Raw genomic sequence first — 27,747 nt, 5'->3', positions numbered from 1 at the left:
AAGGAAGACTGAACACACATTTTAGTTGTGTTGCTGAAGTAGGAAATATTCTGCCCATAACTTGTGAACAGATATTCTTTAAAGTATGATCATCAACTTTAATTATCATTAAAATTGAATTTGGTAAATTATCGCACTCTTTTCTTTTTGGTTTTAAGAAACATCTTTTGGCTTAGTGTCTAGATGACAACCATTCTCTACCTTTGGAAACTGATACAGAAGGGGGTCTCCACCAGTCATGGCTATTCTATAGGCCTGCTGTGGTTGATTGGGTCTGAGGTGGACACCTCATGTAACCAGTGACCATTGCCTGATCCCAGTGATTTAGGAAGCTGGAATGAGAGACACAGAGACTAGGAGCTTCTAGTAGTTGAGTTTTATTGATGGCAATACCCTGAGGCCTATGAACTCCCACAGAAAGAACCTGCTCAGATATTCTGAAAGAATATCTGCTTTACCTGAGACCCACTTCAGCTCTAGCTTAGCTTGTGTGAGATGTGGCAGTATCTTCCTAAAAGTATGTTTATTTGTTTAATCTACCTCTGTTTGGTGTCTGTTACTTGCGAACAAATATATCTCAAGTAATATATTTAAACTGTATTTATCATGTGTTGGCATCTATTTTTGCATTGTAAATGTTAATGTCCCCTTTTACATTTCTCCTACCTCCTAACAAATGTATGACAGATACTTCTCTCCAAAATTTTGTACTCAAATTAGAATGCTTACATTAACAACAATGAAACAAAATTCCAAGGATATCCATACTACAAAGTCCACATTTAATATTACAGTTTACTGCAATAAAATTGTTGACAGAATATGCCCTTAATCTAAGTATACAGAAAGTATTCAATCAGTATCTAATGAATTTAAATTAATTCATTCATTATATTTTTGGACAACTATATTCTTACCTCATTTCAGTACATTTCTAATATACCACATAAATGTTTTTGTAATTCAATATCCTATCTAATAACAGCAGTATAAAGATTGCTATTAAAGGACACAGTGTAATAATAATCAGCTCAGCATTTTAAATAATATTATATGTGTAACATATAGCTTTTTAACAATGAAGATTTTCTAAAAATATTTGTAATTATTTTTTAAATGTAAAGCTGCTTGCCATTTTACAAATGAGAAGCAATAGCTTCCAAAGCAAACCTTAGGTAATATCAAAATAGCCTTTTATGAATGAGAAATCAAGGAAGTGAATCCCTATCTCATTGCTGCACACACAAAAAAGCCACTTATCAAAAAATTCATCTTACTCTTGTTGGATAAAGTAGCAGCTATTTTTGTCCTTTGCTCTCTTGTAAGATCGTTAGCTTTGTGAGTCTTGAAACAAATTTTCCCAAATGGATATTCAGTCTCGTGCTCATCATGGGTGCTCCATAAATATTGTATAAAAACTTACCGCCCTGGGAGGCTAATGAAGAACAGATGCAGGCAAAAACAAGATGGTGCAACTAGAGGAGAACATGGAAGCTTAAAAACATTAGTATGAGCAGAGGGAATAAAAGAAAAATGCCAGTTGTCAGCTTAAATGGAGTTTGTGAATATAATTGAACAGCTCATAAAAATAGGTAGGAAAAAAGGATGATCTGCACTCTTACTTTCTTTCTTTAGGTTACAGCTGTGATTCTTGTAGAAGTAAAATGTGTTTCCGACTCATTCACAAGGGACATCAGTCCTATAGGTCTTTGTAACACTAGAAGCAGTTACACAGAATGTTTGAGTCTTAGGAAGTATGACAATGTAGATCCACTCCTCTTTAAGTTTAATTAGCAGAGTTTTTCTTTTCGGTTTGGTTTGTTTTTGACATAGGTTTCCAATGGACTAAACTTCAAATTCTGGTAATTCTGTAGCAAAAAATATAGCTCTTGGCTATACTTATCACATTTTAAATTTCCCCAATGACTCTAACATGTGCAGCTTGCTGATAAAAAGGTCTTTTTGTTTGTTTGTTTCTTTTGTTTTTTTCTGCACTGTCTTTAGCTCTTCTGATGTGTTGGATTTTTGTTGTTGTTGTTTTTCCTGTTCACCTAGTGACCAGTTAGGGAGGAAGAAGTAAGGATCCAGTGACGACAGAGCCAGGCAATATACTTTTCAAAGGTCATTTGCCCAGATAATTAAAGAATATGCAAAGAATTACTCATCAATTGGGACCTAGCAGTCAGCTTACCCAGTTGTGCAAAACTATGGTTATTTGGTTGTTGGAAAATAGCATGATGTCAAAGGCACAGTTGCTATCTTTCTCACTAAAACTTGGTTGATTTGAATTTATTATAAAATTTTTCCTTGATTATCTATCACTGAATATTTGGGCAGGAAGTGCACTTTTATTATTTTTGTTTGTTTGTTTTGAGTGGGGAGGTGCTGAGGGAGAGGAGATAGAGAATCTTAAGCAGACTTCATGCCCAGCATGGAGCTCAACACAGGGCTCAACCTCACAACTGTGAGATCATGACCTGAGCCAAAATCAAGCATCGGACACTCAACAGAATGAGCTACCCAGGCATCCTTATTTAATTTCTTAACCTCTCCTGAGTCACATCCACTTTAGAAGTAGACGGTCATAAATATTTTTATCCAGAAAAAGCTACACATATATGTGTATATTAAATTTTATATAAAATTCAAATGTTGGCATATATTTAACGGTGATTGTTAAAACCTACCATTGGTACTTGAACCTCTTGGTTCACTCACAAATTAAACCTCCCTTTTGGAACTGCTACTATGAAGATTAGTCAGCTCTTGATAACTGAAGTTTTGCAGTTTTACTCCTGCCCTTTACGTAATATAATGTGTGCCTTTGCCCTTGTCACTGCCCTTATGAATCACCTGCAAGTGGAAAGATAGAGGCATTTATCAGAGAACCAAGAACAAGAAAGCCAAGCATTATTTCCACCCCCCTTGTATATATTCTGAAATACAGTATTTAGAATACAAAATTTTAAATGTATTTCTTTAGTGGATAAAGTTTAAAGATATATTAGAATTTCCTTACTGAATTTATATTACTGATACTCACAAGCATAATATTTAGTCAGTTTAACAGCTTGTAAAACATTTCTGTGCTCTATTACAGCCAAAAGTACAAAATGCAGGCTATATTTGGGTAGTGTGCAGTCTATTTCAAATGTATGTCTAAGGATGGAGTATTTATAGTTTTCTGTCATTTTTCTTTTTCCTCTACATAAGTTAGGATGATGTAAGTAAACAATAAGATTTTACTTTGCAATTTAATTTAAGTTTCTTTGTTTATGTGTTTCTTACTGAATCAAAAGGCTTTTTGGAAATTACCCAGTTCTCTCCAACATAATGTATAGAAAAGTAATTTTACACTGATAACAAAGTTGGAATGTATGTAAAACATTTTTCTTTCTGTTTCTTTTGCCCTAAGCTCTTATTGTTCAAAGTGTTTTTCCCCCTCTTTATAATGTTCACCATAGTTATGTAAGGAATTACTACACATTAAACCCAAACAGATATATTTATTTGTAATTCATATTTATTTGAATAATATCTACAACATTTTAATTATATTCCATCTTTTAAAATTTTGACTCATAACACTGAAGATGAGAAAATGGAAATGAAGAAATACTAGATGTTAAGAGTAATTAATTATAGTAGATTTTATTTAATCTTTACAACAAAGTATGTGAGTTCCATTATTTCCAATTTACATGTTATTTTCAGAGGGACTAAGATGTTTCCTAGGATGTCATAGCTAGAATGTGGTAGAGGTAAGACTTGAACCCAAAGATTCTGATTTAAAAATAGTCAATATGTTTTCATTTTTTTGGACAATTTCAAAATAACTGATAGAACAAGTATTTGGGATGAACTTTTCAAAATTAATAAGAATTTGCCTTTAGAGAAGCATTTGCCTAAGGTTAAAAGTACAGTAATTGAGTTAGTTTACATAGTAGTTAGGAATAAGTTTCCTCTTTTTACTTTGGTATCTCTTACCTCTGTTTTCCCATGCTTATTGTCTCTGTACTAGGATCTAGATCCATGGCATGTCATAAAAAAATTTATAAATTTTAATGCATTACACACACATACACACACTATTTGATATATTTTCTAGTCTATCCACTGTCTTTGATATCCTTTGATATCTTTTCTAGTCCTCAATTGTCAAAGGCCTTAAGTGACTGGCCTAGTTTAGAATCTTATCTCTTGTATATTTGCTGAGTTCACACCTGCTGCTATTCCATCTGCTACAATTTTAGATCACTAAGACCTTCTTGAAATATGTGGAAAATGTCAAACATAGTCCCAAAAAAGTGCTGCCTCCTTTTAAGCTGATGGTGTCCTGAAATGACTGAGTTTTTCTTTTCCTAAAGATAAGCACTTACCTTTTTTTTTTTTTTTTTCCAGTGACCTAAAGTCCCTTTATTTAAAGGATCAAGGTAACTTGGTCATGGTTTAAAGGACAGAGAAGTAGCATTTCAAAAGTAAATGTCACTCTACTTGATGGTAGGCACTTGAAAGTTTATCCATGCCATACTTATATTAATTTTACACCTGAATGAAATAACAAATTTTAATCATGTTTTCACATTAGTGAATGTACAAAAGAGTTTCTTTCTATCTCAATCTTAATATATCCAGGACAAGATATTTTATGTTTAGGAATAACATCTAATAGCTTGATTCATTCATTCAGATATTTACTGTGTGCAAGATTCAACCTGGAACTGGACTATAAGGGCCTGAGAATATGTTCAGTAAAGAACCTGATAAGATTACATTTGTATGAGTATATGGGTCATTCTTTACGTATATATTTAGTTCTTATTTTTGTGTTTAAAATTCAGACATAAAAATTTATGTTTATTTTCTTGTATATTTGTATGTAAATTACTATACTTTTTTTTTTAACGTTTATTTATTTTTGAGACAGAGAGAGACAGAGCATGAACGGGGGAGGGTCAGAGAGAGGGAGACACAGAATCTGAAATAGGCTCCAGACTCTGAGCTGTCAGCATAGATCCCCACGCGGGGCTCGAACTCACGGACGGCGACATCATGACCTGAGCGGAAGTCGGCCGCTTAACCGACTGAGCCACCCAGGCGCCCCAAAGTTACTATACTTTTTAAAGAAATTACTTAAGGATTACATTTTTTCCTCTTAAGCAATAAGGAAAGTATGGGGGTAGGAATGGATACAGTGGCTCCAAGGACCAGGAAATAGTAAATCCGGAATCTGTTGTACGAATAATTATCACCATATGGGAGCATTATTATGCTTCCAGTGTATGTTGGAGGATTTTTAGTGTTAATATTTTTATGCCTTCTAGGAATTATGTTTTAGAGTATTGTTATGAATTAGGGTAGAATTCACCTTTATTAGCTTTCACTGCAATATTTTATTGGTTGAAAGTTTAATTCTGTCCAAAATGGCAAGACCATGCAATCTTGGGTGTTTGCTTCTTTATATAAAATAAAGGAATTGGACAATTACAAAATTAGATAGTTTTCTGAGCCTTAGCCCATAGCTTTGTGGTCATGGTGGGCAGGGCTTCTCTACCACTGGGAGGAGCTAATGGGGGAGGAAAGGTAGAATTAATCTTCCGAGAAAGCTGTCAGCCCTCATTGATAGACTGACATTCAGAGCTATGGAGATTGATTTTTCTTCCTACATCTGCATTGGATTCTAAATCTTGAGCTGGTCTCACTCCTTGTTTTTTGTACCTTTTAACAATCTAGACTGTTTTTGAACAGTTATTTCTCTTTGCTGTCGTGTGGGGGAATTTCACTACAATAAACCTAATCACAACTCCTGTATGAACTTAACAAGATGAAGGCATCCACCAAAAAGGAAACTAACTAGACAACCACAGGAAACACAAATGCCGTCAAGGTTCTAGCCAGGAATTTAAACTTTTTCAAATGTGTACTTTGAGGATTTTCAGAAAGCACAATGCCAATTAATCTGTTCCTTGGAATTTATATGTTGGGGGCTTTGATTCTTCCCTGCAAGAAAACAAAACAAAAAATGAACTAAAATATGCGTTGTATCATAGAGATTGTAGGCCCAAATACATGGGAAAATGACATTTTTCATACTTCTGCTTTACCTCAGCCTAAGATATATATGACATCATTTGCTTCTACATAAGATTCTCAACACTAATTCTTAAAATTTTTTAATTTTTCTGAGTATCGAAACCATGGTAAGAACTTTGCTTAGTATTTTGCCAAGTACCTCTCAGTCAAGGCTGACATTTTGGGCTATCTAGGCTGATAAGGCACTTTAAGTAGAACTTTTTGTTAATCTATTCAAAACCCTCGTCTTTTGGTCTGTAGCCTGACCCTAATATTGCCAATGTACCGAAAGCTCTGGAATTCTACTGCTAGATTCCTGGCTTGGGGTGGACGGAATGCAGCTGCCTGCTGTCAGACTTTCCTTTTGCTGTCCGGACAAACAGTTCTTGTTCCCATATTCTTAGTATTGTATCTCACATGCATGTTCCTGGCTTCTTGTCATTTGTTGTGTAGTTATCTCCCTATTGCCTCTCCATCTAGACTTCTTCCCAGCATTTCCTTCTTTCTGTACATGAGTAAATTTCACAATGTTGTTCCTCCCAATAATGTCCTATACTACAAGTATCTGAGCCTGTTATACCTGAATATCATGAGATGCCTTCCTAATTTGTATGGATCACCTCACAGGGCCTTCTCCTCGAGGAAAAGTAATGCTTTTAATTCTGTCACTGAGTAGGCAGTGCTTGGGACTTTGGCTCACTGCTTTTAGAAACCTAGAAGAGATGATAAACTGAAACATCTGTCCCTGTCTGTTCTGCCCATAATGTGGGCCTGCTTTGAAGAGGAGGACAGTATAATTTTCCCAGCCACCCATCCTTAGGATGGCCTAGGACTTTCACTATTTCTTCTTCAGCAATGATTCTGGTTATAAGTATGTCTCTGACTACCAGGAGTTATGATTTTGAAGGGTTCCATTTGCTGTGTTTTGTTTTTAAAATAGTTGTTTGGGGATAAATTTCTACTGGATATAAAAACAGGAAAAATTAAAAGGACTTTTATATTCCTCTGCAAAATAACGATACTAACCACCTCCATCAACAAAATATCTTCCTTCTTCAGACACTGAAAATTATACAGTCTTTGTGTTTCCCATTCAGATAGTGCTACCAACAAACTTAGATGTCAGTGTAGGGCTTAAATATATTATTCCACACCATATTCTCAGTAGATTTATTTATCAACTCTCTATAAAAAATTTGTCACTTAAAAAATATCAGCCTTATTTTACAATTCACTGTGATGGGTTTTTTGTTCATTGGTTTGGTGATTTGTTTGTTTGTTGTAATTCTTGTCTGACTTTGTTGAAGGTATATTTGATATAAATGATAAATGCATTCAGAGTCAGAAACATTATACAGATATTAAGTGTTAAAGATTACAACATCAACACCTTCATATTGAATGTATTCCACAGTTAAATATGCAACATTATAGATTGGTCTGCATTAAACTGGTGATGGGTGTTATGTGGGAGTAAGAATGGGAAAGGTTATCAGTAAAGAAACAGCTCGAGGAATTCAAGTCAATTACAAACTGTCAATATGAGTTATCATCTATAAAAAGGTGTCTATTATGTGAAAATCCTTTTTATTCCAGAAAGAATTACTTTGAACGAACTACTTCTAGTGCATCCAGGAATTGTTGGCATGAAAACGATGACTGAAAGCTATGTCTAATGGCCTGGAACTCAGGCTGATAGTGAAAAGCCAACAGAGTGTAGCATTAGAATGTCTATCCTCTCCATGGGCGGTAACAAAACAGCCAGATCAAAACTCCTTAATATTGATTTCCAGAGCTGTTCTTGGACATAACTTTGAGTTGTGCCAAACTTCTTATTAGAATGGCAATGAGTATCCACTGCATTTCATATCTAAACATTGCTGTGATAATTAGAGCTCAGAATCAGTTATTAACAATACATAATTTACAATTGCTTTAAATCAGGTATTTTCTTCTGGTTCAGATGAGATTTTAAAATTTATGAAAAAGGTCTTTATCTCAGTTTTACACTGTTGCTCATAATTTTCAGGCAAATGTCCTAGCTAAAAGTTTGGTATAAGCCACCAAGGGTACCCATGGCTTATTGCTGGGGACGTTTGCCAAAACAACTTGCCAGACTTCTCATCATTCAACATGGCACTTCATCTTCAACAGCAGGAGTCGGTCCTGCTGAATTACAAATGTTTGGCAGCCTCTCAAAACTTGTCTTAACCATTTCCATAGAGATTAGGGGGAGGTCTCACATCACAAATAATATGTTCTAGATGCTCATCTGTCTGGATTTAGTCTTCGGTTATTTTTACCACAAGGGTTGATTTTTGTTGGGAAATACAGTACTGAATAGTAATTTTCTGCTACCATAATTTAGTTTCCTAGTCTGTGCCAAACAGTCCCGAGGGTAAAAGGACAAGCATGCATGGTCCTACTGATTGACGTTTAGTATTTGCTACAGAGGATGATCTGACAATATTTTACCAGCTCACTTGCTCTTTTGCAGCAATGATATCCAGGGACTCACTAAAGACATAAAGAGAAACAATACTTTTCCTGGAACCATTTGATTGCTGGTATTTCTGTTGCTTCTAGTGTAATGCAGAAGTTGTCAGGTAAAATGTTGCCTCTTTGCGGCCCAAGATGAGCCTACCAAATGGCAGGTGTTTGGGGAAAGATATTAGGGAATGGATGAGCTTTGGGAAATGGATGGGGATTCAATTGCCTTTTTTCCCCTTGTGGTTGATGATAACCTGTTTTGGACCAGTGTGTTTTAATTTTATATATGCTTTTTTTCTGGTGATCAGAACCAAAATCAGTGAACATATTGTATAAATATGAACAGCAAAAAATATCACTTCAATACGAAGATACTGTGGCTTGGTGAGTATAGCTGAATCTAAAGATAGATGTGTTCTGTAAAGCTAGTATTTATGGTTTTGGTGCATATTTACCTCTTAATTGTCTGATGTATTTTGGTGCTAGTTATTAGTCTACTAGTATCCATACTGGTTATTAGACCATTAAAATGCTCCCGTAGCTATTAGTAAATAGCCTCTGTTCAAGTCTCCTAAGTGTTTCTACATCATCCTAATCTTGATTAATACAAATATAAATTTATTTGTGGGATATAATTAACACATAACATTAGTTTCAGGGGTACAACATAATGATTTAATATTTGCATATATTGCAAAATGATTACAACAGACCTAGTTAATATCCATTACCACACACAGTTACAGATTTTATTTCTTGTGATGAAAACTTTTAAGATCTACTCTTTTCGTATTTTTCAAATATATAATATTATTCACTATAGTCACCATAGTGTATATTACATCCTTATTCATGACTTACTCATTTTATAGCTGGAAGTTTATATTTTTTGACTACCTTTTCCACCTTTACACCCTCCCCCTCCTATTTTCTGCATCTATAAATTCCACTATTTTAGATTCTATGTTTAAATGAGATCATAGAATATTTATCTTTATCTGTCTTATTTCACTTAGCATAATACCCAGTTATCTCAAATGGCAAGATTTACTTCTTTTTTGTGGCTGAATAATATTCCACTATATATACATATCACACCACATTTTCTGTATCCATTCATCCATTCATGGACATGTAGGTTGCTTCCATACCTTGGCTATTGTAAATAATCTTGCAATGAACATGGGATGCTTATATCTTTTTAAGGTAGTGTTTTTAATTCCTTCAGATAAATACTTAGAAGTGGAATTGCTGGATCATATGGTAGTTCTATTTTTAATTTTTTGAGGAAACGTCACATTATTTTCCATAGTGACCACACCAATTTACATCCCCCCAATGGTGCACAAGGATTTTCATTTCTCCCCATCTTCTCCAATGTTTGTTATCTCTTGTATTTTTGATAATAGCCATTGTCACGGGTGTGAGGTGATATCTCATTGTGGCTGATTTCCCTGATAATTAGTGATGTGGAACACTTTTTCATGTAGCTGTTGGCCATCTGTATGTCTTCTTTATAAAAATGTCTATTCAGATCCTCTGCCCAGTTTTAAATCATATTGTTTTTGAATTGTGTGAGTTCTTTATATATTTTGGATATTAACCCTTTATCAGATACAGGATTTGCAAATGTTTTCTCCCATTCATTAGGTTGCCTTTTCATTTTGTTAATGGTTTCCTTTGCTGTACAGAAACATTTTAGTTTTATGCAGTCCCACTTGTTTATTTTTGCATATGTTACCTTTGCTTTCGGTGTCAGATCCAAAAAAATCATTGTCAAGACTGATGTCAAACAGCGTATAGCATATGTTTCCTTCTAGAAGTCTTATGGTTTCCAGTCTTACACTTAAGTCTTTAATATATTTTGAGTTCATTTTTATGTATAGTGTAAGGTATTGGTCCAGTTTCATTCTTTTGCATGTGGCTGTTGAAAAAGCTGTCCTTTCCCCAGTTTATTTTCTTGACCCCTTTATTGCAAATTAGTTGACCATATGCAGGCATGGGTTTATTTCTGGGGTCTCTATTCTGTTCCGTTGATCTATGTTGTTTTAATGCAATATCATACTGATTGGATTGCTATAGTTTTGTAATACAATTTGAAATCAGGAAGTGTGATGCCTCCAGCTTTGTTCTTCTTTCTTGAGATTACTTTGGCTATTACTTTGGCTAAATATTTCTTACTGACTATATCTGAATATTTTAAATATTTCTTATTTCTATACCCTACTACTGCTACCATACTACTGGAATTACTACTCCTAATAGCATCACTAAGTCATTGATCTTGGTCTAGGCATATTTCTAAGTATTCTACTTATATTAACTCATTTAATCCATATGACAATGCTCTGAGGCAGTATTATGTTTTTTACAGACAAGGAGATAGAGGCACTGCGAGATTAAGTAAGTTGCTCAAAGTAGAAAAGGTAGGAAGTGACATAACTGAAAGTCAGCCTGCCTAGAATGGTTTTAAGTCCAATATTCTTCCTACTACTCCTGCCAGCTTAATTAAGCAAACATCCTCGACTATTCTAGGTAAAAAGTATTATATTCTTTTCTAAGGTAAACACATAGACTTGCTACTATTATTTGTTTAGATCTGACTTTACTGGAGCCAAGCTTAGCTTTGACATTTGCAGACATGGGTTAGCTTTCATCTCACTGCAAGATATAGGGCAACCTGGTATTTAGTTTACCTACAAAAGGCAGTTAGGAAGCCCTAGAGGAACCTAATTAAAATGCAGCACATTTCCAAGGCACCATATCTTGCTGTGTTGCCATGGAAACAGTGGGAATTTCTGGTCATTGACCTTTAATGGAAATTGAGGATAAATTTTCATAGGGTTCATAAGAGAAGCAATCCCAGTATATTAACTTCTAGTTGCAGGACAACTTTGGAAATCCCCTATGCAATCCCACCTGACTTGAGAAGTATATTATATCAGCAAAACTTATTAGAGGCTCAAACTCCCACTTTTTGAAGAAACATTTTTTTAACTACTTCTAATACACCATCTGTGCTATTGGACTTAAAATAATCAAAGATAGTGTTGTAGCAACAATGAAACATTAAAGGAAATCTTAGATAATTATACAAGAAACATCAGAACTAATATTATATTTTGAAATAGTTTGCATTACATCTATTCTATTCCTTTTGGATTATGTAAATCTAGGCTTACTCAAATATTAAATGCAATATTACTGTATCAAAAAATATACCTAGAAACTCAAAGTATTATGAAATGTTAAGGTGTCCACATTTAAAAATACAAATTCTTAATGCTTGCCCTTTCTAGTTTATTTATAAATTCAGGCATTATATTCCTAACTACGTATCATTGAAAATACTACTTATATGATATATATGTATACTTTGTGTGGGGCATATGTGTATGCCATTTGACAGAAAGTAAGGGCCTGTGATTCAACAGAAAAAATGACAAAGTGTACCTTACTGAGGACTGCTTTTTACTATATTAACATTTTTATTTTCTACTAAAAATAAATAACTTAGTTCTATCATCAGGATATGCACACTTAATTACAAGGAAATGTCAATCAGGGAAATCAGGGTCTCACTGCTTTCTCTTAGAAGTATATCTCCATATACATATATATATATATATATATATATATATATATATATATATGAGTATCACTTATTCTGGACATAGACATCTGAAGAAAAATAGGAATATTCTAATAATTATATGTAGAAAAGCAAGGCCACTACCCCAGTCCCTAAACTTCTAGAGGGTTCTCTCACACAGCTGTATGTTCTTACTCTCAGAGACAATGTGGGCTAGGGGCTGAGAACACAGACTCTGGCCCTATAATAACTGGGATTCCTGGCTTTGTGACTTATTAGCCATGTGGCTATGAGAAAGTTACTTAGCCTGCAGGAACCTCAATTTGCTCATGTAGAAAATGAGGATAATAATGGAACTTCTTAGGGTTGTTTTGAGAATTAAATGAGCTAATATTGATAAATGACTTAAATTTATATTTGACACAGTAATAAAAAAAAATTTCCTCTTCCAATGCCAGGGCAGAGCTCACAGGGAAATGCCACCCCCATTGCCCTCCTGCCCAAGACAAAGAATACAGTGAGATGACTCATCCTGGATAAAACAGAGTAATGTCAGTACAATGGACAGAGAAGTCTTTAGAGTTTGCTGTTAGAAAAGTGTGCTTTTCTTCCTCAGTACGGATGTAGACAGCACTATCTCTGAAAATTGATGGTTGTCCTTGAGATATGTGTGTGTTTAATCCAATAGTTGCCTACACCATGAGCCAGAAAGATGAGAAAACATATTTTGCATCTCATACTAAGGGGGAGATTTTGATAACAATCCAACTTTTAAGGCCAAACCATATATTAGATTGTTATGTTGTCATTTGGGTGCCAAAGCCCACCCTGACTTGTTTTGTTAAAGTCCCCATAGAGTCATATAAGGCTGAATAACTCAAACTTGAGGGAATGGTATCTGCAAAATAAACCTAGAACCAGTCTAACGTTCAGACTACTTCTCAGATGGATGCCTCAGCAGTGGCTAGGACATAAGTTTTCTGAAAAGGCTTGTGTGTCTTATACAACTTTTTGCTTAAGTGCTTGGTACAAGATAACCACCACTGGTGTATATTAGTACTAGAATGATTTTTGAACAAAGATATTTTAATTTTTCATGTTGTTCTCCTAATTAAAAATACTCATTAATGTGTTGAAATCAAACATGAGACATCACTTCTTTCCAATTTAAGACCACATAGGCGGTTTAACACTCACAGAGGTCCCTTTCCAATTAGGCAAAAATGGAAGTTTCTATGGTGATCATGCTTAGAGTCATTACAGTCATTCCTTTCTCTTTCCTTGCCAATGCCCAATATACATCAAATTACTCACAATCACATAAAAACTGCCTAGCACCTCTAGAATCTTCTTACTTAAAAATATACTTTGTACTGGTGACTTTAAAAAGTAACTGCTATTTTTCTCCTGAATAACTAAAAAGGTAAACCAAATAGTTTTTCAACTAATTCATATAGGGTTTTCATAGTCAAATTTACTATTGGCACCCCTAGGGAGTTAATGAATCTTTCCTAAATAGAAAACCTTTGCTTAAAAAAGTATCCTGAGACTCATATATGTAGCAGAATTCAAAAGTCATAAGATTTTTATACACCTAGAGAATCAATATTTTTCTCATTAATTATATCTCTTATGCTGTACTTTTAATCTGCATGACTCGTCTTGTAACTGAAAGTTTGTACCTCATAATCTTCTTTACCTACTTCACCCATTCTCTTACCCACCTCCCCTCAGGCAACCACCAGTTTGTTTTCTGTATTTAAGAGCCTGGTTTTTGTTTTTGTTGTTGTTTCTTCATTTGTTTTGTTTTTTAGATCCCACATATAAGTAAAATCAGATCATATTTGTCTTTCTCTGACTTATTTCACTTAGCATAACACCCTCTAGGTCCATCAGTGTTGACACAAAAAGATCTCATTTTTTATAACTAATATCCCATATACCACATCTTATCTATTCATCTATCAAAGGAGACTTGGAAAGCTTGCATATCTTGGACGTTGTAAATAATGCTATAATAAACATACAAGTGCGTATATCTTTTTGAATTGGAGGTTTTCTTCCCCCCCCCCCCCCTTTGGGTAAATACCCAGTAGTGGAATTACTAAGTCATATCGTACTTCCATTTTTAATTTTGTGAGGAAACTCTATCCTGTTTTCCAGACTGGCTGTACTAATTTTCATTCCCACCAATAGTGCACAAGTGTTCATTTTTCTCAACATCCTTGCCAACACTTATTTCTTGTCTTTTTTATTGTTAACCATTGACAGGAGTCAGGTAATATCTCATTGTGCTTTTGATTTACATTTCCTTGATGATGAGTGATGTTGAACATCTTTTCATTTGTCTGTTGGCCATCTGTATGTCTTCTTCGGAAAATTTTATTCAGGTACTCTGCCCATTTTCTTATTGGACTGTTTTTTTTTTATTATTATTGAAGAAGTTCTTTGTATATTTTGGGTATTAGCCCTTTATCAGATATATCATTTGCAAGTATCTTCTCCCATTCACTAGGCTGCCTTTTTATTTTGTTGATGGTTTCCTTCACTGTGCAAAAGCTTTGTATTTTTGTATAGTCCCAATAGTTTATTTTTGCTTTTCTTGCCCTTGTGTGAGGAAAGTGACCCAAAAATATATTGCTAAGATCAGTGTCAGGGAAGTTACCACCTACGTTTACTTCTAGAACTTTCATGGTTTCAGGTCTTACATTAAGTCTTTAGTTCATTTTGAATTTCTCTTTGTATATGTTTAAGATAGTGGTCTAGTTTTCTTGACACTATTTAGTAAAGAGACAGTCTTTTCCCCATTGTATATTTTTGCCTCCTTTCTCTTAGGTTGATTGACCATATAATCATACATTTATTTCTGGGCTCTCTATTCTAGTCCACTGGTCTGTTTTTGTGCCATATCATATCACTGTTATTATTATAATTTTGTAATGTGGCTTGAAGTCAGGGAGCATTATACCTTCAGCATTCTTCTTATTTCTCAGGATTGCTTTGGCTATTAAGGATCATTTGTGTTCCATAAACATTTTAGGATTCTTTGTTCTAGTTCTGCGAAAAATGCCATTGGCATTTTGATAGGAATTAAATCTGTAGATGGCTTTGGGTGGTATGGAAATTTTAAAAATATTAATTCTTTCAATTCATGAGTACAATATATCTTTCCATTTATTTGTATAGTGTTTAATTTTATTTGTATAGTGTTTAATTTTTTTCCTCCAGTGACTTAACGTTTTCCGATTACAGTCTTTCATCTCTTCAGTTAAATTTATTTCTAGGTACTTTATTCTTTTTGTACAACTGTAAATTGAGAAATGAGTAGTGCTGGCCTTCCAGAATGATCTGAGAAGATTTCCTTTCTCTTCTATTTTTTGGAATACTTTGAGAAGAACAGCTGTTAGCTTTTCGTTAAATATTTGGTAGAATTTCCCTGTGATGCTATCTGGTCCCATACTTTTGTTTGTTGGGAGTTCTTTGATTATTAATTCAATTTCATTGCTAGTAATCTTTTTTTTTTCAAATTTTCTATTTCTTCCTGATTTAGTTTTAAAAGATATCATTTCTAGGAAGTTATCCACTTAAATGGACATTTCTTAAGGTAATGGTCTGGTAGTTCCCAGAAATGTTTAAAGGCATTTCCTAGGGTGAGTGATAGGAAGGTTTGATTTTAGAAATAATAAAAATAAAATGCTGGGTTAAACAAAGTTAACCAGATTCTCTCAGAGCCTTAATGCACTAATATGTTTTATTAATATCTGAAGCAGACAGTCAAAATTATTTCTTAAAATCACTGTTCGGTGGAACCCATTTTTTCTGTATAGCTTCTCAAGACACCACTGCACATCAGAACATACTTTGGGTAGTGTTGCTTCAGTAAATTCCCAGAGTAAAGGGTTAATGTTCCATCTTGTCTGCTTAACTCTTTCAAAATTCCTTCTCCTTCAAATGGCTGTCAAGAACTTTAATTGTGGGAGTTCTCAGTTCACACTGTTATAAGCATGATTTTATTATTTAAAATGAGATGGGATTAAAAATAAGATCTTTATAATGAGACATTTTAATTTTCACCATTTATATATAAACACAAGTTAATAAAACACATCACAAAACAGTAAAATTTTATAGTTAATATTTATAGGTGCATAGTTTCATGCTCACATATTTTTAAGTATTGTATATATTAACAAATTTCACAATACATCATTATTTTTAGACAGAATCATTAAAAGACACCTAGAAATCTTATAATATATGATAATAAATCACAACTTCTCAAGAACAGCAACAAAAAAATAGTGAAGATTTAGAAATAAGTGGTAGTCACTTAGGTGTTTTAATTTAACTTTTAGATTTGAAGCCACAATATCCACACAGCACACAAAGACCCTGCTACCATATATTCACTTCAGTGAGAAGGAAGCACTGAAATGCTGAGTAAGGGCAGGTACAGATAATTTCAATCACTGCTGATGGAAGAGTTTAAAATACACTGTAAAAACTTTGAGAAAAATGTCATGACTGGGCACGTTGGAACTGAGTACTTGTATAGGATGGAACATCTCTCAGTAGATCTCAAGAAACTGCAAGTAAAAGTATTTCTTATGCTTCGGGTTCATAGTCTTGATACCCTTCCTAATATGAAGAAAACCGAAAAGAAAACATGCAGTGTTAATATTAGTCATCAGGAATCAAGGATTTAGGGTGAATGAGATAGGACATGGATCACCACCTTGAATAAAGGTTCTGCAACTATTCAGTTATACACAATATGATCTTATTCTGTAACAGTTTTGTCTTCCTGTCAAATATAAAAATGAATTTTGCTGCTCAGAGTTAGGGTATCCAGATGCCATTTAACAATCATATGGTCTTTTTTTTGTAATGCTTATTTATTTTTGAGAGAGACACAGACAAAGTGTGAGTGGGGGGAAGGCAGAGCGAGAAGGAATCCGAAGCAGGCTCTAGGCTCTGAGCTGTCAGCACAGAGCCCGATGCAGGGCTCAAACCCGCAACCTGTGGGATCATGACCTGGGCCAAAGTCAGATGCTCAACCAACTGAGCCACCCAGGTGCCCCAATAATCATATGTTCTAATCGTGTAGAACAAGTTAGGTGGTCTATCTTGCTCCCAGTTTCCTCAACTGTAATGTATGAGAGCCAAATCAAGTGGCCTAAAATCCTCTTCCAGGGCTAAAATGTTCTAATTCTTAAAGGGAGACAAAGACATTAAGGCAAGTGATGTTTTGAAAATCTTTTCTTCATCCTTGGCTTCAGTTATTACTTCTATTCTAAATCCCCCTGTCCCCAAACAATATGTAGATAACATCCACAATAAAAATATTAAAGGCCTTAACTAAAGTGGTCAGAATAGTCGTCCTAAAGAATAACTTGAATCAAGATCCTGCTTTAAAACAAATAAATGTACCTTCAATAACTCAAGTTGCTTTCTGAATACAGTACAAACTTAAATGCGAAGGTTCTTCTAGTATTCTACAATTTGTCGTTGACTCATCTCTGCAGTCTTAATCTGTCACAATTCTCTGTTCCCTAAACTGAAATCCTGTTTAATTATTCACTGTTCCTCAAACATATCCTTATGCATGCTCAGACATGCCTTGCTTCCAATATTACCTGTTCTAGAATATCTTCCTTTCATTTTGGCCATCATTATCTCCCATCCCCTACCACACCAATCAACACCAACTCTTGTATAAAACTCCCGATGACTCTAAACAGATTCTGTAAAATATTATACTTTTTTGTGTATCTTGCATATTTTGCCTCTGTGATGCCTGATATATAGAAGACAGTCAATGTCTGTTAAAGGAATCATCATGAATAAATGAAACAGTAAATTTGTATTTGTTTTTATCAAACTTATTAGGATGGACTACTTGTGTCCTGGTACTATCAATTAACCTTCTTGTATTTTCTATAGTGTTTAGCATTGTGCTGAACTTAAAAAGACTCAAAATTATTGGTAAAAATCTAAGCAAAAAAACCAAGTTAATTTCAATTTCTATAAATGGGATTATCAGTATGTCTTTTACTAATGCCAATATCTAACCTAACTACTACTAGTTTTAACTTAATTTTTAATGAATACTACATGTGTTTTGCTTATGATGTCTGGTTTTGGCATCAGTGTAGTATTGCCCTTATGGAATTAATTTAGGAGTATTGCTTCCTCTTTTTTTTCTGGAAGAGAAATTAATTGGTATTCATTATAATTAATAGTTATTAATTAAATGTTTGATAGAATTCACCAGTGAAGCTATATGGTCCTGGGATTTTGTGTGTGTGTGTGTGTGTGTGGGTAGATTTTCTTTTTCCTTTCTAAAAGAAAAATATTTTAATGTTTATTTTTAAAAGAGAAAAAGAGACAGAGCATAAGCAGGGGAGGGGTATGGAAAGAAGGAGACACAGAATCTGAAGCAGGCTCCAGACTCTGAGCTGTCAGCACAGTGCCTGACATGGGGCTTGAACCCGCAAACATGACATGACGTCAGATCATGACCTGAGCCAAATTCAGTCGTTCAACCGACTGAGCCACCAGGTGCCCTGTGAGTAGATTTTCTTAACAATAATTCAGTCTCTTTACTTTGTTATTGGTCTATTCAGATTTTCTATTTCTTCTTGTGTCAGCTTCAATAATCTAAAAGTATTTTTCAATTTTCCTTGTGATACATTTTCTATTAAAAAAAAAAACTTATTTCCAAATTAACATAGGTAAATTAGCTGTTTAAAATGCTAAATTGAAATACATCAATGTTGCAAACCATGCACTTATCATATTTTTACTCTATAATTTTTGTGGGCAACTTTTATTTTACTATGCAAATATCTTGCTGGAAATGTATGGCAATAATAATTACTTTCCTTAGGCATTCAGTTGATTTATACAAAGTTCCATCTGGGGATTTATTTTAGAAAGTAAGTTTTTGAAGGGAGTTAAGATGGCAGAAGCTTGTCTTATCCTTTGAACACAGCTAGATAATTATCAAATCATTCATAACACCCAAGAAATCAATCAGAGGTGTGAGAGAACAAAAATGGCAAGTCTACAAGTAAAAAAGCAACCACCTTCCAGAAGGTGGGAGATGCAAGGTGTTGACTTGGGGGAGACAAAGCTGTGAGTATGGCGGCTGGGAGGAAACCTGCTTACGGAGGCTACTGAAAAGTATTATAGCAGTGGGGTACAAAATCTGAACTTTTAGAAGTCCCTCACAGTGGGGGATGTGCATGGCTTAAAGGTGCTCGCATGGCCAATTGGGGCAGAATCCAAGGAGTGGCAGTGTGGTCTGAGAATCCCATGGATCCCATGGTCTGAGGATCCCATGGGTCTGAGAGGCACCAATGTGTTGAGCTGTGTCCAGGCATAGGAGCTGGGACTTGGGCTGAGGGCATCAAGCAGGGGTGCCAGCTTTCTGCTCTTTGACATAAACTCTGAACTGCCATGGGGTCTTGTGACTGCTTTCCTAGCATGGGCTTGCAAAAAATGCAGCAAGACCCTCCCCCAGAGGAACAGAGCAGGTGCCATGGGAGTCTTTACAATTGGGAGTTTTGAAACTCAGTTATGTGCCTGAGATAAAAAAGTTCGAACATAGGCAGAGTGAACACAGGGTTCTGACAGAAACTGGGACACCAGAAGAGTGATTGAATACTCTTCTGTGAAGGCTCCCTGAAGAGTGGGGAACTGATCTTTCAGTTCCAAGGCTAGAGAGTAGGATGCTGCTATATTCATCCCACCCATCAGCTCTGAAAGCCTTCAGGGAGAAAACAAGCACCACCTAGTGGAGGCTGGAGCCCTATCCTTTTGCCTCTTAGAGGCACATTTCTAGGAAAACAAGTCAGCCTGAGAATCAGTACGACAGGCCTCTCCCCCAGAATAGCAGCATGGACTCTCTTGCACCAAGTCTACTAATCATAGAGTGCACCAAAGCTTCAGCTCTAGGGGAAATAGGATCTAGTTTCCTCTTTATTTTGATTCTTTATTTTTTAATTATTACTTTTTCATTTACTCTCTTATTTTTAATTCCTTTTTTATTTTTATTTTCACATATATTACATATATATATTTTTTATTTTTGGATCTAGATTCCTTTAATAAGCAGACAAAAATAAACCCAGGATCTAGGTTTGTTGTTTTTTTGTTTGTTTCTGGGGAATGTTTTGTTTCTGTTTTTGTTTTTATTTCTCTCTTCTTTTCTGGACAAAACGATGAGACAGAGAAATTCACCCCAAAAGAAAGAACAGGATTAGAACTCATGGCCTATTGATTTAATCAATACAGATATAAGTAAGATGTTTGACCTAGAATTTAAAACGATGATAAAGATATTACCTGGGCTTGAAAAAGCATAGAAGATACCAGAGAATCCCTTTCTGCAGAGATAAAAGAACTAAAATCTAGTCAGACTGAAATTAAAATACTATAATCAAGATGTAAACCCAAATCGATGCCATGACAGCAAGGACAGATGAGGCAGAGGTATAAATTAGTGATATAGAAAATAAAATTATGGAAAATAATGAAGCTAAAAAGAAGAGGGAAACAAATGTCATGAATCATGAAGGCAGACTTAGGGAACTCAGTGACTTGTTAAAATGTAGTAACATTTGTATGAGAGGAGTCCCAGAAGTTGAAGAGAGAGAAAAAGGGGTAGAATGTCTATTCAAACAAATTATAGCTGAAAACTTTCCTAATTTGGGGAAAGACACAGATATCAAAATCCAAGAAGCACAGAGAACTCCATTAAACTTAACAAAAGCTACCATTGCCAAGGTATATCATAGTCAAATTCACAAAATACACAAAGAAAGAATCCTGAAAGCAGCAAGGGAATAAAAGGCCTTAACCTTCAAGGGAAGACAGATCAGTTTCTCAGCAGATCTGTCCACTGAAACTTGGCAGGCCAGAAAGGAGTGGCAGGATATATTCAACTTGCTGAATGGCAAAAATATGCAACCACGAAGTCTTTATCCAGGAAGGCTGTCATTCAGAATAAGAAAAGAGATAAAGAGTTTCCCAGACAAACAAAAACTAAAGGAGTTGATGCCCACTAAACAAGCCCTGCAAGAAATTTTAAGGGGGACTCTTTGAGTGAAGAAAAAAAAAAACAAGACAAAACAAAGACTATAAAAGACCAGAGAGCATTACCAGAAACACAAACCCTACAGGTAACACAATGGCACTAAATTCATATCTTTCAATAATCACTCTGAATGTAAATGGACTAAATACCCCAGCCAAAAGATATAGGGTAGCAGAATGGATTAAAAAACCAAGATCCATCTATTTGCTGCCTATAAGAAACTCATTTTAGACCTAAGGATACCTGCAGATTGAAAGTGAGGGGATAGAGAACCATCTATCATGCTAACTGAGGTCAAAGGAAAGCTGAAGTAGCCATACTTATATTAGACAAACTAGATTTTAAAACAAAGACTATAATAAGAGATGAAGAGGGTATTATATCATAATTATGGGATCTATCCAACAATAAGATCTAACAGTAAATATTAATGCCCCCAACTTGGAAAACCCAAATATATAAATCAATTAACACCATAAAGAAACTCACTGATAATCATACAATAACAGTAGGGGACTTTAACACCCCACTTACAACAATGGACAGGTCATTTAAGCAGAAAATCAACAAGGAGACATGGCTTTGAATGATACACAGGACTGGATGGACTTAACAGATATATTCAGAATATTTCATCGTAAAGCAGCAGAATACACATTCTTTTTGAGTGCACATGGGACATTCTCCAGAATAGATTGCATACTGGTCATGAATCAGCCCTCAACAAGTACAAAAAGATAAAAATTAAAGCATGCGTATTTTCATATCACAATGCTATGAAACTTGAAGTCAACCACAAAAAAAAATTTGGAAAGCACTCAAGTACACAGAGGTTAAAGAACATCCTATTGAAGAATGAATGGGTTAATCAGGAAATTAAAGAAGAAATTTTTAAAAAATACATGGAAGCAAATGAAAATGAAAACACAACAGTCCAAAACCTTTGTGATGCAGCAAAGACAGTCCTAAGAGGAAAGTATATTGCAATTCAGGTCTATCTCAAGAAGCAAGAAAGGTCTCAAATATACAACCTAATCTTATAACTAAAGGAGCTAGAAGAGGAAAGGCAAATAAAGCCTAGCCAGCAAAGGAAGGCAAATAATAGAGACTACAGCAGAAATAAATGATATAGAAACAAACAAACAAAAAGAACAGATCAATGAAACTAAGAGCTGATTCTCTGAAAGAATTGACAATATTGATAACCCCCTATACAGACTTATCAAAAAGAAAAGAGAAAGGACCTAAATAGATAAAACCGTGAATGAAAGGGGAGAGATCACAACCATTACCACAGAAACACAAACAATTATAAGAGAATACTATGAAAAATTATATGCCAACAATCTGGGCAATCTGGAAGAAATAGACAAATTCCTAGAAATTCACAAACTACCAAAACTGAAACAGGAAGACGTTGAAAATTTGAAGAGACTCATAACCAGCAAAGAAATTGATCAATAGTAAAAAAAAAAAAAAAAAAAAAAAAAAAAATCTCCCAACACAAGAGTTCTGGCTCAAGTGGTTTCCCAGGGGAATTCTATCCAACATTTAAAAAAGAGTTAATACCAATTCTCCTCAAACTGTTCCAAAAAATAAAAATGGATGGAAAGCTTCCAAACTCATTCTATGAAGCCAGTATCACCTTGATTCCAAAACCAGATAAAGACCCCGCTAAAAAGGAGACTTACAGGCCAATATCCCAGATGAACATGAATGCAAAAATTCTTAATAAAATACTAGCAAAATCAAATTCATCAGTACATTAAAAGAATTATTCACCATGATCGATTACAATTGATTCCCAGACTACAGGGCTAGTTAAATATTCACAAATCAATCAACGTGATACACCACATTAATAAAATAAAAGATAAGAACCATATGATCCTGTAAATAGATGCAGAAAAAACATTTGACAAAATTCAGCATCCATTCTTGGTAAAAACCTTCAATAAAGTAGGGATAGATGGAACACAGCTCAACATCATAAAGGCCATATATGAAAGACCTACACCTAATATCCTTAATAGGGAAAAACTGAGAGCCTCTCCCTTACTGTAAGAACCAAGACAAGGATGTCCACTCTCACCATTACTATTTAACATAGCACTGGAAGTCTTAGCCTCAGCAATTAGACAAAATAAAGAAAGAAAAGAAAGAAAGGCATCCAAATCAGCAAGGAAGAAGTAAAACTTTCATTATTTGCAGACAACATGATACTCTATGTGGAAAATTCAAAAGACTACACAAAAGTTTGCTAGAAGTAATAGATGAATTCAGCAAAGTTTCAGGATATACAATCAACATGCAGAAATTGGTTGCATTTCTATACACTAATAACAAAGCAGCAGAAAAAGAAATCAAGGAATTGATCCCATTTACAATGCATGAAAAACAATATGATACCTAGGAATAAATGTAACTAAAGAGGTGAAAGATTTGTACTCTGAAAACTATAGAACACTTATAAAAGAAACTGCAGGGGAGACAAAGAAATGGAAAAGAATTCCATGCTCATTGATTAGAAGAACAAGCATTTTTAAAATGTCTATGCTACCTTAAGCAATCTAAACATTTAATGCAATCCGTATCAAAATATACACTTTTCATAGAACTAAAACTAACAGTCATAAAATTTGTATGGAACCACAAAAGATCTCGAATAGCTAAAGCAATCCTGAAAAAGAAAAATGAAACTGGAGGCATCCCAATTCTGGATGTCAAGCTATATTAAAAGCTGTAGTCATCAAGACAGTATGCTACTGGCACAAGAACAGACACATGGATCAGTGGAACAAAACAGAAAACACAGAAATGAACCCATAACTATATGGTCAACTAATCTTCAACAAAGCAAGAAAAAGTGTCTAATGGAAAAAAAGACAGTCTCTTCAACAAATGGATTTGGAAAAACTGGACAGCGAAATGCCTAAGAATGAAACTGGACCACTTTCTTACACCATACGCAAAAATAAATTCAAAATGGCTGAAAGATCTAAATGTGAGACAGGAAACCATCAAAATCTTAGAGAAGAACAGAGACAGCAATTATTTTTTTTTAACGTTTATTCATTCTTGAGAGACAGGCAGAGACAGAGTGCAAGTGGGGTATGGGCAGAGAGACAGAGAGGGAGACACAGAATCTGAAGCAGGCTCCAGGCTCCAAGCTCTCAGCACAGAGCCCAATGCTGGGCTGGAACTCACAAACCATGAGATCATGACCTGAGGCAAAGTCCTATGCTTAACCGAGTGAGCCACCCAGGTACCCTGAGGCAGCAATCTTTTTGACCTCAACCAGAATCACTTCTTAGTAAGAAGACATGTTGTTGAAAACAAGGGAAACAAAAGCAAAAATGAACTATTGGGACTTCATCAAGATAAAAAGCTTTTACACAGTGAAGGAAACAATCAACAAAACTAAAACTCAGCCTATAGAATGGGAAAAGATATTTACAAATGACATATCAGATAAAGGATTAGTATGCAAAATCTATAAAGAACTTATCAAACTCAATACCCAAAAAACAAATAACCCAGTTAAGAAAATGGGCGGAAGACATGAATAGACACTTTTTCAAAGAAGACATCCAGATGGCTAACAGGTACATGAAAAGATGCTCAACATCATGCATCATCAGGGAAATACAAATCAAAACCCCAATGAGATACCACCTCACACCTGTCAGAATGGTTAAAATTAACCACACAAGAAACAACAGGTGTTGGCAAGGATGTGGAGAAAGAGCAACCCTCTTGCACTGTTGTTAGGAATGCAAACTGATGCATCCACTCTGGAGAAAAATATGGGGTTCCTCAAAAAAACTAAAATAGACCTACTCTAGGATCCATTGATTGCGCTATTAGATATTTACCCAAAGGATACAAAACTACAGATTCAATGAGATACATGCACCCCAATGTTTACAGCAGCATTATCAATGATAGCCAAACTATGGATAGTGCTCAAATGTCCATTGACTGATGAATGGATAAAGAAGATTTGGTATATATACACAATGGAATATTAGCCATCAAAAAAATGAAATCCTGCCATTTGCAACTACATGGATGGAGTTAGAATGTATTGTGATAAGCAAAATAAGTCAATCAGAGAAAGACAAATACCATATGATTTCACTCATATGTGGCAATTAAGATACAAAACAGATGAACTTCTAGAAAGAGGAGGACCAAAAAGAAAAGAGAGGGGAACAAACCACAAGAGACTCTTAATTATAGAGAACTGAGGGTTGATGAAGTGGAGATGTGGAGATGGGCTAGATAGGTGATGGGTATCAAGGAGGGCATTTGTTGTGATGAACACTGGGTGTCGCATATAAGTGATGAATCACTGAATTCTATGCCTGAAACCAATATTGCACTGTATGTCAACTAACTAAAATTTAAATAAAAAAACACCATATTTAATAAAATAATTTTCCAATGCAGTGTTCAGCAAACACTTTCTGTAAAGGTTAAGAAAGTACAAATATTAGTTTGTGTGGACAACATAGTGTCTCTGTAGCTTTTTCTTTTTGTTTTTAAACAATACTTTACAAATGTAAAAACCATTTCTAGTTTTCAAGTTGTCTTCACAAAACATTCTGCATTTGGCCAACTTATCCCTCTAGAGAGTAAATAGTTTTCAATAAAAACAAATGTAACGAAAATCTGAGAGGGACAGATTTTTGATACTGCTTATTAGAAAGACCCAACTTGAACTCCTGAAGTTTACTTTCAGAGTTGTATGTATATAAAGTTTTACCTCAGAAGGCATTTCGTATGCCTCATTGTCAGGATCAACAGGCATATCTTCCAGAATTCCTTCCTGTGGGCCTCCTTCTTCATTCTAAATGGGAAGCACAAGGGAATATGATGAGGTACCATTTTTTACTTTTTAAAAATTAAGCACACTTTGAAAATATCTTATATACCAAATGGTAAGAATGTTGTAAAAATGGCACTCCTTAATGTTACTGCTGGCATTCTAAACTATGCAATACCTTTGCAGAAACATTATGGTGGTGTATTATTAACCTAAAAATGTACAGAATTTTTTCCCAAGTAATTCACTACCCAGGAAATAGTCCAAAGCTATAGTCCAAATATGTTTTTTTTTTACTGGATCAATGACAGCAGTGAAAAAATGATAGTATATTCATGATATAATGTTTAGAAAGATACAAAATTGTATATATTATAGACATCACCAGTGTATAATTCAGATACAAAGCTAAAAAAGATAAAGAAAACCCAACAAAATATTAAAAGCACATTTTATCGGGTAGTTATGTTTTTAGTTTTTTGTAAGTTAACTTATATAACCATTTGTAATGTGAAAGTATACATATTTTATAATTTATTTTTAAGTGTTGGCAAAGAAATTGTTTTCTGAAGTTTCAAAACTGAAACCATATATATATATATATATATATATATATACACACATACATATATACATACACACGCACACACACACACACAAACCAAACACATGATCCTCAAATTTACCACATCTCTCTCTTTAGAAACAAGATGCCATAAAACTCAGCTTGAACTTATGTCTCTACTAGTATCCTTCATTAATACCTTTTGTTGTTTTGCATTGATTCCAGTAAAGTGATTATAAAAAGATAAAGTTCACTGAAAGTTGAAAAAGCAGAGGGGGTAATGGGAGCCTAAAACGGACTTACTCAAAGAGATCAAATAGTCCCTCAGCCAATGTAGGTTATGTTTAAAAATATGTCTTGTGCAAATAATAGTTCTTCCTATCTTTATCAGTGACTGACAGGAAGGCAGAAGGAAAAAGAAATGGATGCCCATGAGAAAAGGTCAAACTACAGCTCATGCCTACATTAGCAGGGCTGAGGAGTTTATATATCATCTTCTCCTGCCCTCCCTTTTTATACACCAAAAAGCCCATTTATTTTTTAAATGTGGAATAAAGATAGTTTCTATAGTGTTTCACCTGTTAGCACAAACCAAGAATACAGGTTCTATTGAATAGTGGTTAGCTATGAGGTCTGTAGCATCACAAGCCTTGAGTTCAAATCTTAGCTTTTCTAGATTCTAGATTCTTTTATTGAAATATAATTAACATATAGTGTTATATTAGTTTCAGGTGTACGACATAATGATTCAACAATTCTATACATTATTCAGTGCTTACTATGACGAGTGTAATCACCATCTGTGACCAAACAATGTTATAAACTCACTGACTATATGCCCTATGCTATACTTTTCATCTCGGTGACATATTCATTTTATAAATGGAAGTTTGTGCCTCTAAATCCCCTTTACCTATTTCATCCATTGCCCCGCCCACCTCTCCTCTGGCAACCACCTATTCTCTGAATTTCAGAGACTGTCTCTTTGTTCATTTTTTTTTGTTTCTTAGATTCCCCATTTGAGTGAAATCATATGGTATTTGTTTTTCTTGTCTGACTTATTTAACTCCGCATTATACCCTCTAGATCAATATTGTTGC

The 27,747-nt window shown here is 34.6% G+C and overlaps 1 protein-coding gene and 1 long non-coding RNA gene across 7 annotated transcripts in view; one reads left to right on the top strand and one right to left on the bottom strand.

Moving 5' to 3' along the window:
- Positions 1-27,747, top strand: part of LOC122237990 — a 260,209-nt gene that overhangs the window by 171,252 nt on the left and 61,210 nt on the right. The window lies entirely within an intron of this gene.
- The window catches only part of SNCA (synuclein alpha), a 154,751-nt gene continuing 143,518 nt past the window's right edge, over positions 16,515-27,747 (bottom strand). For all 5 annotated transcript variants that reach the window (XM_007074684.3, XM_007074683.3, XM_007074685.3 and 2 more), the window contains exons 5-6: positions 26,023-26,106; positions 16,515-16,792 (exon numbers count right to left, since the gene is read on the bottom strand). In XM_007074684.3, coding sequence (XP_007074746.2) covers positions 16,760-16,792; positions 26,023-26,106 — 117 coding nt within the window. In that variant the 3' untranslated portion in view covers positions 16,515-16,759. The remainder of the gene's footprint in view (positions 16,793-26,022; positions 26,107-27,747) is intronic.

This window comes from Panthera tigris, chromosome B1 (assembly GCF_018350195.1).
Source record: "Panthera tigris isolate Pti1 chromosome B1, P.tigris_Pti1_mat1.1, whole genome shotgun sequence".
Lineage (NCBI taxonomy): Eukaryota > Metazoa > Chordata > Mammalia > Carnivora > Felidae > Panthera > Panthera tigris.
This window is presented reverse-complemented; position numbering and strand designations above follow the sequence as displayed.